This window comes from Idiotropiscis lumnitzeri, chromosome 4 (genome assembly GCF_059441095.1).
Source record: "Idiotropiscis lumnitzeri isolate Australia: NSW breed Sydney's pygmy pipehorse chromosome 4, RoL_Ilum_1.0, whole genome shotgun sequence".
Classification (NCBI taxonomy): Eukaryota; Metazoa; Chordata; class Actinopteri; order Syngnathiformes; family Syngnathidae; genus Idiotropiscis; species Idiotropiscis lumnitzeri.
This window is the reverse complement of record NC_142394.1, coordinates 16277452-16289388: the sequence shown is the minus strand read 5'-3', so window position 1 is coordinate 16289388 and position 11937 is coordinate 16277452. Positions and strand designations below refer to the sequence as shown.

Sequence of the window (11937 nt, the reverse complement as noted above, 5' to 3'; positions counted from 1 at the left end):
TTGACATCACATAACCCGTGCCTCCCATCTGATACAGGGACATGCCATTACAAAAAGGGGGGCAACCCTTGAACTCACACTGATGTCTCACATCTCTTCATACTCAAACCGCTGGTAGTGGCACTATTCACGCGTTCAGAGGCCATTTAGGTCATTTGTCCCTTTCGCGAGTAGGTTCATCACACGCACGAGGGCTGATTAATGGGCCGGACTAAAATCAATCTCCGCCCTTTGTTAATCTATCCTTTTTTTTTTTTTAATTTGTCATCCCACGCCCCAAAAATGGCCGTCCGGCTGGGCCGGAAGGTCGGAGCATTCTGCCCTGGAACAGACTGCCAAGCTCTACCACTAATTATAGTCTACTTTGAATTGAGTGAATGTAAATGGTTAAGCAGATAATGTAGTAGTGACAAGTAGCTAAGACAAAGTAATAATTTCATTTCCTTTTTTTTTTTTAAACAGACATTGCATCAAGGGAGTTACTGGAATAATAATATCCACAATCGAGCACAATGTAAAATTGAATGTCCCAATTTATTGTTGTGCTTCATTACTTTTTCCCCTCCACCATAATGATGTGATAACCAAATTTGGTCTTTACAGGAGGGTCAGTGTAAACAGGCTTATCCATAGAAGATATAGCCAAATTGAAAGCAGCTTCTTGGAAAGGTCCAACCATGGATCCTCGCGTCATCCAACCCAGATCACCCTGTCCAAAAACATTAAACATTAGCCAACATATTTTCATGATAAATTCAATATTCAAATTGTCTTTCCTTTCTAAAACATTTGTACAATGAGGGGGGAAAAGAAACAAATTTGTACGAAACTAGACAATACATAAGTGAAATTTGGTACAGCAATTAATGCTAAGGAGTGACTTGAATAAAAGATGTTCTTACTCCTTGTCTCGCTTTGTCTTCACTGTATTGCGATGCAACTTCGCTGAAACGAACTCCAGCTTTCAATTTTTCCATTGCCTCCATGCATTTCCCATGTTTTTCACAAAGAATGTGGCGAACCTGTGTGGGTGCAAGCGAGAAGTTTGGCTTAGGCTACCTAAGTAGATGGGCAGATAAAATAAAAATATAGTATATTAGATATGTCAAACCTTAACAGCAGTGCCTCCTTTTGGTGCCTTCTCCTTCTTCTCAGTATCCGCACTTCCTGACGCGCCTCCTAAACGCAAGATTGAAAAATGAGGATGATACAAAATACATTTCTATCAAAGCACGTAATAGAGTAGACGTATGAAATAAAAGTGCATTAGCGAGCTAACGTCACAATACAAGTGGTTGGTTTGCACACACATACACGTTTTACAGAAAGAAAAACAAAGAACAACGAAGAAAGCACAAACCTTTAGCACCCTTGCCACCTTTGCCTTTCGGTGGCATTTCAAGTGACTTTAAGTGAAATTCAAACTATGGAGTAGGATGTAAATAGCAAATTCGAGCAAACGCTCATGCTTCTGTTTAGTCGCACTTGCGCAGTAGATCTGTGTCTTCTTCTACGGTAAGACATTGCTGAATTGCAGCCAGTTCGCGTGTGTTCCGCCATCTAGTGTACAACGACAAACACAAACATTTCTCAACATTTGTTTGATTTTCGTCTACCACTTTGAGATTCACCTAATCTGATCTATAATCCACAAAGAAATGGTAATTGTGTAAATTTATTGACAATTCAGCTTTATTATATTCAAACCTCCGCTGTTTTTTAAAATGCTTTTTGTTCCACAGTTTTCTGACCATTTCAATTGCAACATTTTTAAAAAAAAAAAATCACACCATGCGGGTTATTGTATTCGTCAACCTGCACCGCTTTATTTGATTGACTTTCACAATATTTCAACTAACATCGTATAGCATCCTAATGTGTGTTGAATGATGTCGACTGAGCATCTTTTGCAGCATTATGATCATGGACGGGGCCTTGTTTTTTTCCCTTTTGTCTTGTCCAACCACTTCACCTGAATCCACTCTTCATCGCTGTGCAGGTCGGGACACGACATGATTTGTTTTGGGTGATTTTGTTGGTCCTCCAGGGTCATCAAAAATGTCGCCAACCTCCACATTGCCATCTTTAAAATAGTAAATGGAAAATGCCATGCTCGTAATTAAATGCCGATGTCAAATCCACGCGGAGAGAGGAACAAACGCAAAATCGATTGAATAATATCTATCCTTGTCAAGAATTTTTGAAACACAGATTTAATCTGGAACAAAATGTTTGTGTTTTTATCTAATTGTGAAACAGAGACTTTGGAACATTTATTTTTTGATTCTAAGTATATTCAAACTTTTTGGCAAGACTTTCACAATTGGATGACTGAAAAGGACCAGAAGTTCGCTCAACTGGAATATATGGACATCAAATATGGGACCTCAAATTATAATACAAAGCAGGAGATATGTACAACATTTTAAAATAATGGCGAAACAGTTTATTCATAGATGCAGATTTATTAAGAGTCGCCCTTTATTTTTGATTTATATAAAAGAAATGGAATTTTTTTACAAAGATATTGCAGAAATTTAAAACAAAACTTGCTGTTGTAATATTGATAATATGGTGAGTTTGTTTCTCTGAGTAGACTTTTGGTTTTCTGTTTTTTATTTTTATTTTGTTTATTTTGTTGTATGTTTGTTTGGCATTTGATGGTTCAATTTTGTTGGAGAGTGGAAATTGATATTGTTTAATACTAATACTAATACTAATACTAATACTACTACTACTACTACTACTACTACTACTACTACTAATAATAATAATAATAATTCTGCCCATAGTCGCGTTTCTATAGCGTGACGTACGTCTTTGCTAAAGCTCGTCGGCGATGCCTGAGAAGAAATAAAATCGTGATTCCTTGCTAAAATAGCAGTGAAGGACAATTTTTTTTTTCATTTAGTAATTTAGAACATACAAATACAACAGCCAGGGGTTGGCAAATTATCTGAAAAGAAATATATTACAGAAATATATACTAGAGCCAGACGTCATCAACAGGCGCGCAAACCACCGAAGGAGCTTGAATCAATAAGACCCCTAAGTAGACTACGTGCAGAACACTTTTCTGTTCGCTGTAAACGAGCATACAAGCAAAAATAAAATGGCAAAACGGCGTGACAATGACAATAAAAGGGATTTCTAATCTTCTAATCTAATGTCTTGGTACCAGGGAGAAAGCTGAGGTCTCTGCAGACAGCAAGTTCAGCTTTATTAATTGGAGATCTTGCTGTCCTTGTGTATGGGAGAGAAACGCTCTCTAACTCAAGTTTGACGGGGAAACAGTCAGGTTCCCACAGGGATGTTGAGTCAAAGCCGCAGCTTGACAACACAAAACTTGATAGTATACTTGGTGAGTGCATTGTATGAGAGTTGTAAACAACCCACACAAATTTCTGATTACTATGGCAGTGTACACTACCTCTTAAAGTGGATTCTTTTTATCTAGTTCCTCAGTAGCAGTTTCTGCTTATTTGTCTTAAGGGGAATCCCAACCCAAACATTTTTATTAAGAATATGTTCTAGGCACCTTCACTAATCTATACATGGTATTCTGATTAATATTGTTTTTGTGGAATATGAGTTAAGCAGCAATAACCACCCATTTTTGGCTTTCACAGACCAGACCACCTGTTTTCTGAGGCTGAGCCATGATTGGTCGTTATCTGAGACCTGAGCTATTGTGACGTTGTTTTCAGTTAACATAGGTGGTGACATGGCCGCCCCTTGGGATGAACAAACACAGGTGGATTTTGCTGCTTAACTCATATTCGACAAATGCAGTTAATCAGGATGCCTCGTTTCAACTAGTGGGCCTGCATAGAACATGTTTGGCTTGACTTTCCCTTTTAAGTTAAATTCAGAAGGCCGTACACAGTAAATTTCGTAGAGTACATTTTACTCTTAAAAGACTGTGTTTGATCCCAGTAAACAGTAAAATCTGAGACAAAATATTGGTGAATGGAAAATGACATTTGAGTTATGATTTGTTTCTTGTTTTTTTTTTTTTTCACCCACAGCCTATACCCAGGCAAAGTTCCCTGAAACCACAATGATGGATGTGAGGAGGATAATTGGGAAAAAATGTAATAACATCAGCTATTCTAAACATATGACTGGAAAAACGGTAAAATCAAATTCAAATCCTGCCCTTTCTCAATAAAGAAATACTTGATCATCATGATTTTTTTTGATTTTTTTTAAATGCACATCTTTAATGTTATATATTTGAAAATGCAATGTAAGCTATCTTAAAATGTCAGTGAGTGTCCTTTTGGTACTCTTAACATGTAAATCACTAAACTAAAGTTGACCAGAAGTGTACAACTCTTATGCTAGTAGTATAGAAATGAATTTACTTGTAGTATGTATATAAGTATAAACCTATAAAGTAAACTGGACTAGTGGTAAACTAGTTGTATTTAAATGAGTGTACTTTTAGTACACTTAAAGTACAAACCTGTATACTAGTAGTATATAAATTAGTGTACTTTCAGTGCACTTCAAGAAACTGTGGACTAGGGATATACAATATTTTCATATATATATATATATATATATAATATTGAATGAGTATCCTTAAAGTTTACTTTTAAAAACTGAATGTGTTCCAATTTAGTATAATAATTAGGATACTTTCCGTACACTACAAGTACATATTCTAGAGCACTCTTTACAAACGTATACTTATCCTTGCGTATACTTTGTTTACTACTTTTTCGTAAGGGATTCCCGCATCTGTGGTCCTTTCTCAAGTTTTCCCTTTTTTTTTTTACCCAGATGTTTTTAGTTTTATTTGTTTAGGGTTTTTTTTTTTGTTCTTATTTTTAGTATTTCTTTGTCGCTCTTGGGGGAAAAGGTCAGGGGGTGTCATTAATATGTGTGTACTGTGGATAGGTGAAGCCTTTTGAGAATTTCTTGTGATTAAGTGCTATATAACAAAATCTGACTTGACTGTATTGTTTTTCATTCCAACAATCTCAATGTACCCCCACAATTGCACATTCATTCCCAATGACATATTCAACATAACAGATTCGCATCATTCCTATTTGAGATTAAAACATTTTCAGCACATTCAATTCAACCTGGGAATCATTTTCAACATTCACAAAATTCCCACATGCCAAAGATTGCACATATTTTCACCAGCACTTTGCACATTTACACCAATATAATTACTCATCATTAAATTAATTCCATAGCATTCCACATCTTTCATATCATTCCCTATCATTTAATGTCATCCACACCTTTCAGCTTCACATTTCATTTTTTTCATCAATATCATTTCACAACATTCAATATCATTCCATATTGTTCCATGTGGTTCCGTTTCATTCAACATAACTCTACATTATTTTATATTGATTCATTCAGCATTGCAGCATTTTGTTCTTCATCTTTATCCACATTGTTTTTTTGTTTTTTTTTAATTACTCAACTAAATTGGCAATAACTATAGGTTATAACTCAGCCGTTGCCTTGTGAGGTGTGACTCAAAAATGCATTTACAATAAGGAAAAAATTAGCACATAGTTTTCAGGATATAACATTTCATCTTTTTATCGTTTAACCATGATTTTATATATAACACCAAAACTCACTAACAGATTCACCTTTCAAGAAGGACACGAATGGCATGACTCCCTAAACATTTATTAACACAACACAAAGGACACTCCTCTCAGTTTTCACAGCGTCTGATCTCCATGGCGACTACAACACAAAAGCCCTTCCTAGCAGTCTTGTATACAGCAGATGGCCTAACGGCTCTGCTTGAGACGATGGACAAGTACGAAAAGGTGATGCGTTTGGGCCGAGGAGCATCCGGAGAAGTTTTCCTGATGAAACACGTTGAATCAGAGAGGCTGCATGCAGTGAAGAGGATCAAACTGGAGAGCACCAGGACACGGAGAGCTGTTCTTCAAGAGGCGGAGATCATCAGGAAGCTGAAGCAACCTCACATAGTGAACTGCAGCGAGGCTTTTGTGAGCCCCGATGACGGCTTTATTTACATTGTGATGGACTACTGCGATGGCGGGACATTAGATGATCGAGTCAAAGAGAGAAAATCAAGCGTCTTTTTCACGGAGAGAACGGTCATGGGCTGGTTTGTGCAGGTTGCGCTGGCCGTGTGTTACATACATGACGTTAAAATACTTCACAGGGACATCAAAACCTCAAATGTGTTGCTGACAAAACAAGGCATGGTCAAGTTGGGTGACTTTGGGGTATCGCGAGTGATGACAAGCACAGCTGACTTGGCCTCCACATGTGTGGGAACTCCATGCTACCTGAGCCCAGAACTCTGCCAAGATGTGCCTTACAGCTCTGAGTGTGACATCTGGGCTCTGGGCTGCCTTCTCTACGAGATCTGTGCTCTCACGCCTCCGTTTGTGGCTTCCAACCTCCTCAGTCTCTTATACAAGATCACCAAAGGAGAGTACGATCCCGTGCCTGAATTTTACTCTCAAAACATCTCCTCTTTAATCCAGAGAATGTTAAACGTCGAACCCCAAATCAGACCGAGTGCTGCGTGTATAATAGACAGCGCCTTTGTGCAAGATCACTTACGGCACATTCAATTTAATGACACGCTGAATAACGAAGATGACGTGGAGGAGGATTGTGCCTGTGCTGGTGGACAGAGTCACTGTGGCTGTCTGTATCCTGACGACTTTGACGAGGAAGGAAGTTCTTCATCTTTGGAGGAACAAAGCCAGCATTCATTCTTACCAACAACAAGACCCGCTGCTGAACACCTCGGTAATTCCCGTAGGAATATTTAAACACCTTAGAGTCAATGTTAAATATCACGTTTGTGGACTTTGATTTAAGGAGAGCAATCCACCTGTTTTCATCCATGTCGGGGGGGTTGGCAGTTTTCCCTTGTACTGTCACTTACAGTCGACTAAAAATGACTTCACCTAAGGGCACACTAACGCAATATCAATTGCAATACCGTGTTTGGACTAATTGGTTCCGCATTGAATATATTCTTGTAAATTTTTTGGGGTGACTTAAGCTTTAATTCATACACCAAACATGCATTATTAACATTGGGGAACCCAATATTCGTCGAGTTAGGTCAGACAGCAGTTTTAAACATAATTTTTGGCTGCGGAATCCAAACCAGATCTCAGTTTTTGTCTATCACAGCAAGTTTTTGAACTATTGAATCCCAGCTTTCTTTAAAAAAATAATAATAATAATGAAAAAATAAACAAACACAATGCAGCGCTAGGCTAACCTAGCAACAACACCTTTCCCAGGCTCTTCAGGTGCAAAGCAATAACACATGCCATTGTTAGTGTTCTTATAGCATTTAAATTGTTATTGTTATATTTGTCTGCATCATTAATTTCCGAAGAAAAAGACACATAATTTATCTTGCAGTTTTCTACAAAGAAACAAAATAATCAAGTATTTCTGGTGAGGGAATAATTGTTTTTTATTTTTTAAATTTTTTTTTTTGCCTTTGACTGTTGAAATAAGAGATACCCAAGGGATACTATCTAAGAAGTTTTGAGGGGGAACCCAAAAGTGTCTCAACAGAAACAAACAGTTTGACGTCAGGCACATTTATCATACTGGACCTGAAGCACACTGGCTCCAAAAATGTGGGGCATGAAATGGAAATGTGTTCGAAACCACCAGTTCCTCAAAATTGCAACGCAGTGTCACTGTAACAAGAAAATTCACCTCTGCTTCATACTCAAATGCGGTGCTGTTCAAAGAAGTAATTCCCTGATGTAATGCTCCGTCATACTGAAAACTGAAGACAAGCCACTTCATAGTTTTGAGAGTCTTAATTTGAATTAAAACACAGATACAATCTTTAACCCACTTTTTTTTTTAAATATAATTTTCAGCCTTAGATTTCAATTTTTAACAATAATTCATGTTCTTATTCAAAGCTCCTCTAAATAAACTTTATGCGCAAAAACCTCCTTATTTACAAATGAATCATCTTTCTCTCTTCCAGTGTTTTCGCACTGTTGCCTGGATGTTGCGGACCAAGTTGAGTATCCAGATGACTTTGAGGAAGATGAGGAAAAGGACGAGAGTGCAAATGTGGCCTATGGAAGTCATGCTTCCAATCTGGACCACGATGATTCCCTGGATGAGTTCCAGCTCTGTGATGCTGGAGGAATGGTGGTCACGCTGAAGGCCTTGAAGGAGAAGGGCTAAAAATGCACATTTGAGCAAACTGTGATATTTGGGAGTTGGGGGATCTATTTTCTAAATCACAGAAAGGGCATTTCAGGTCAGAGGCTCTTTTCAGAACGTAGGTGACGCAACTCACGATGCTGGTACATGTGCCTTCAGAGGCATAAAAAACAATTTGGGCATTGACTCTGGATTTATTGTGACTAGGATTAAATATTTATTCTTCTGGTTGTAGCGCTGCACAATGAAGAAAGAGATATGGTTGAGAACAGAATCAAACATGTTACGAGTAGGGCTGCAAATTTCCAACATTTCAATTGAAAATTAAGATTTTATAAAATTGAAAACTTTCAATGGGAGTTGTGGGAATTTATAGGAACTGATATGGAATTGGCAGTTATTATTTGAAAGGTAGCATATTCACTATATATGTAAACATTTTTGTAAAAAAACAGATATCCATGCAAAATTCGCTTTTGTATAAAATATGATTGTTAGTCATGATTATGCCAAACTTGATTTTATTTGTATTTTCTCAGCAATTTCCTCTCATTTTTGTAAAAAACCCCGTGAATGGGATGAATGCTGCTATTTAACTGTATTTTATATGGTTGCAACTAACAATTATTCTAACAATGCCTATCCCAGCTATCTTCGGGCAATAGGCGGGGTACACCCTGAACTGGTTGCCAACCATCCACTCTCACACTCTCACCTAGGGACAATTCAGAATGTTCAATTAACCTACCATGCAAGTTTTTGGGAGAAAGCCGGAGTACCCGGAGAAAACCCACGCAGGCAGGGGGAGAACAAGCAAATGCCATACAGGAAGCCCGGAATTGATCCCACGACCTTTGCACTGGGAGGCCATCGTGCTAACCACCATGCTGCCCGTGATGCGTTGTTGATTAATCAGCCATTCGTTGCACCGCTAACATTTTATTATTCATAGTCATTGTCAAGTGTTTTCGACCGCAATCGACATTAAATCAACTTTTTGTGAAACATCCTAAATTAAAGCTGAAAGTCACGAATATGTCATACAATAAGTTGTGGTTCTAGAACATTAGCTTCTCTCATAACGAATATGAACAATAGGTGCTGTTGTGTGAACTGCGAAGTCCTGGAGAAAATGCCCTTTGCTACTAAAAATAAGTAGATTCTACACATTTGTATAAGCATCAGTTGCACTTTTGATGCATTGTGAATCATTAAAATATGATAAAGTCTCACGTATGAAACACATTGAGATGGCAAAGTTGGCTCTGTATGTACCAGCAAGAGTGAACATCTTCACGGAAATGTTAGATTGGTGGTTTATCATCACGCCATCTCTGATGAGATTAAGAAGGTTTCACCCACTTGCGATACACTTGCAAACCATATTCATTTCTCTTTCCATGCAACCACCATTAGGTTAACAAAACTTCCCTTATGGCCATCACTCCCTCTCACAGTGTGTCCGTGATGATGACAGATGTGTCATCGTGAGAGTTGACGGGTAATCCATAATTAGTTTGTGAGGCTCCTGAGAAATGGGAACCTCTATCAAAATGTAAAACAGCAGCTCAGTCATCGGATTGTCATCCATTAGTCCACTCACCAAGTTTTTAGTAATAATTCAACAGCAAGTCATTTCCTTTCTCTCAATTCTAGTAGTGAGAAAGGGTCAGAAAGGCCTTCTCTGTTGGCCTTAACATTGTATCAAAAGTACTTGCCTACATTGACAAGCGAAACTGTTATATTGTTGTATGTCCGTGGAATTGTATTAATGTATTCCCAACAGTCAATTTTCTTCATGTCATAGTGTTGCTCTTGGCTGAACTGCATTCAGTACCATTTATGAGGATGTTAGATTTATGTTGTTTTTTGTTTTGTTTTTTGTCCAATTAGAATTTTGCCCTGATGTGCTACCGTGTTACTATCGCAGTTTTGATCTTGGGGATTCATATCCAAGTCCCTGTCTTCCGGTGTATTATACAGCTTCTGCCACTTTCTAAAAACCTTCTTGGTAGATTAATTGAAGAATCAAAATTGCCCGTTGGTGGGCATGGTTGTTTGCCTACTGTATATTTTCCCGAGGATTGTTTGGCAATTTTGTTGCCCATAATCTGCAGCAGGCTTGAACAAAGAAGAGAAGACGTGGAGGAATTGATTGAGGATGGATGGTCCTGAAGGGGGGTGCGAGCCCCGTATTCGAGAGCACATGCATGCTACTGGCTGGTCTCCTCCTATGGGCAGACTTTCCTTTGTTGCACGGCTCATTGCTCATCTATCCCTGACTTGGCTTCTCAACAAACAAGGGTGTTAAAATGTAATTTTCCATTTTACTCCTTTTGGAGTGAAATATGCTCTGTGCGGTTGAATTGAATCTGTCTGTGTTTAGTCGAGACTTGTTTTGTATGTGCGGGTCCAATTCTTCTCCGTATAACTATATCCAAGCTCAGCCTTCCCTCTTGTGTTGTTTGTCTGTGCACACTAAGATGGTAAGTTGTCAATTACAGTTTTGCAATTAGAAGATATGAACCCTTTAGACCATTGGTGGGCAAACTTTTTGATTGGCGGGCCAAAATGGCTTGTAAAATTTGACAGAGGGGCCGGAACAGGAGGAGATGGATGGAGTGTTTTGGTAACCTCATCGGAGAAAGAAAATACATTTAATTTTAAATGAAAGTGAACAAAACCATTACAACAATGTATATGTCTTTGAAAAACCACAGTATTTAGAAAATAAAACATTTACATTGTTTATTCATTTCACTTTTCTCAAGTTCGGCGGGCCGGATTAAAACGTCTAATGTGGCCCCCGGGCCGTAGTTTGCCCACCCCTGCTTTAGACCAATTACATCTGGACTCAAAAAGGCATTTCCAGGTAGGGAATTCTGAGGTTTACATATGTATCTTTACTTTGACTTGTAGACCAACTTCTATCTTGCAAGTTTTGGAAAAAAATGATTTGTCCATATTGTAAAATTGAAAAATTACAAAAGATTCAAAAGTCATTGTTAGTGTAGCACGCCGTTTCAACAAGGATGAGACTTTACTGATGATTTTTGTGATTTATGTTTTTGAGCAGCATTTATCCAAAGGTCACCAATGATTTAATACTTTTGTCTCCCGCTTAAAAAGAACTGCTGCAAGGTTAGAATTATTCCCCCTTTACCCGTATTTTACATGCGTAATTGTTGCCAAGCATCTAATTTTGGAAATGTTTTGACCATCTTTTGAGTCTTTTGCTCTGTTCTATCGACAACCAACTGTCATCCTCTGCTTTGGAATTAAACCACATCAACGAAGCGAAAATCTGGGTAGCCAAGTTTATGTGTCAAGATTTTGTACGTTTACCATAATTGAACATGATTACCTCAAAGGATTTGTAGATGTATGAAAGGTGTCAAATGTGTCTCGCTACATGTTGCACATATCCCCCTCCTTTTACATAAGTCTCAAAGTGACATCCGCACACTCATCAAACTGCCCTTCTACTGATGGTGTCAAGACAAATGCACCACAGTTGTTTCCAGGATGCAGCAGCTGCATCGCATGAGTCATAAAACAGCAACTCCATGAACGAGCATAAGAAGTATTTGAGGTACAGCATAATAATAACCTTAATAATTATTTGATATCTTAATGTCAGATAAGCACAGGCTTTTTCTTTTTGGTTTCAATAATCCATTTTATTGTGTGTGTCGTACTGATATAAGCAGGACTGCGTTATTGAATTCATGTTTTAGATTTAGAATTAACCCCGAC

General features: G+C 38.0%; 2 protein-coding genes across 3 annotated transcripts; one reads left to right on the top strand and one right to left on the bottom strand.

The window, feature by feature from the left end:
• Positions 1-535: 535 nt before the first annotated feature.
• Positions 536-1551, bottom strand: pin4 (protein (peptidylprolyl cis/trans isomerase) NIMA-interacting, 4 (parvulin)). Its single transcript, XM_088293120.1, has 4 exons — positions 1361-1551; positions 1112-1179; positions 903-1022; positions 536-709 (listed from the first exon to the last, which is right to left on the bottom strand). The coding sequence occupies exons 1-4, from the start codon at positions 1395-1397 to the stop codon at positions 551-553; spliced, it is 384 nt and encodes a 127-aa protein (XP_088149246.1). The 5' UTR covers positions 1398-1551; the 3' UTR covers positions 536-550.
• A 4244-nt stretch (positions 1552-5795) lies between these two features.
• On the top strand, positions 5796-8572 carry nek12 (NIMA-related kinase 12). 2 transcript variants are annotated; one of them, XM_088294674.1, is made up of 2 exons: positions 5796-6738; positions 7994-8572. In XM_088294674.1, the coding sequence occupies exons 1-2, from the start codon at positions 5796-5798 to the stop codon at positions 8200-8202; spliced, it is 1152 nt and encodes a 383-aa protein (XP_088150800.1). In that variant the 3' UTR covers positions 8203-8572. The 2 variants fall into 2 exon arrangements, with proteins under 2 accessions (XP_088150800.1, XP_088150798.1); XM_088294672.1 differs by having other exon boundaries at positions 5796-6777; positions 7997-8572.
• The last annotated feature ends 3365 nt before the right edge of the window (positions 8573-11937 follow it).

Bases quoted from the DNA above. Each gene is read 5' to 3' on its own strand.
- pin4 (XM_088293120.1), bottom strand. From the start codon at position 1,397: ATGCCACCGAAAGGCAAAGGTGGCAAGGGTGCTAAAG. The intron at 1,023-1,111 runs GTTTGACATATC...GCACCCACACAG, and splicing joins AAGGAGGCACTGCTGTTAAG to GTTCGCCACATTCTTTGTGA. The intron at 710-902 runs GTAAGAACATCT...GTTTTTGGACAG, and splicing joins AAGACAAAGCGAGACAAGGA to GGTGATCTGGGTTGGATGAC.
- nek12 (XM_088294672.1), top strand. From the start codon at position 5,796: ATGGACAAGTACGAAAAGGTGATGCGTTTGGGCCGAGGAGCATCCGGA. The intron at 6,778-7,996 runs GTAATTCCCGTA...TCTCTCTTCCAG, and splicing joins ACCCGCTGCTGAACACCTCG to TGTTTTCGCACTGTTGCCTG.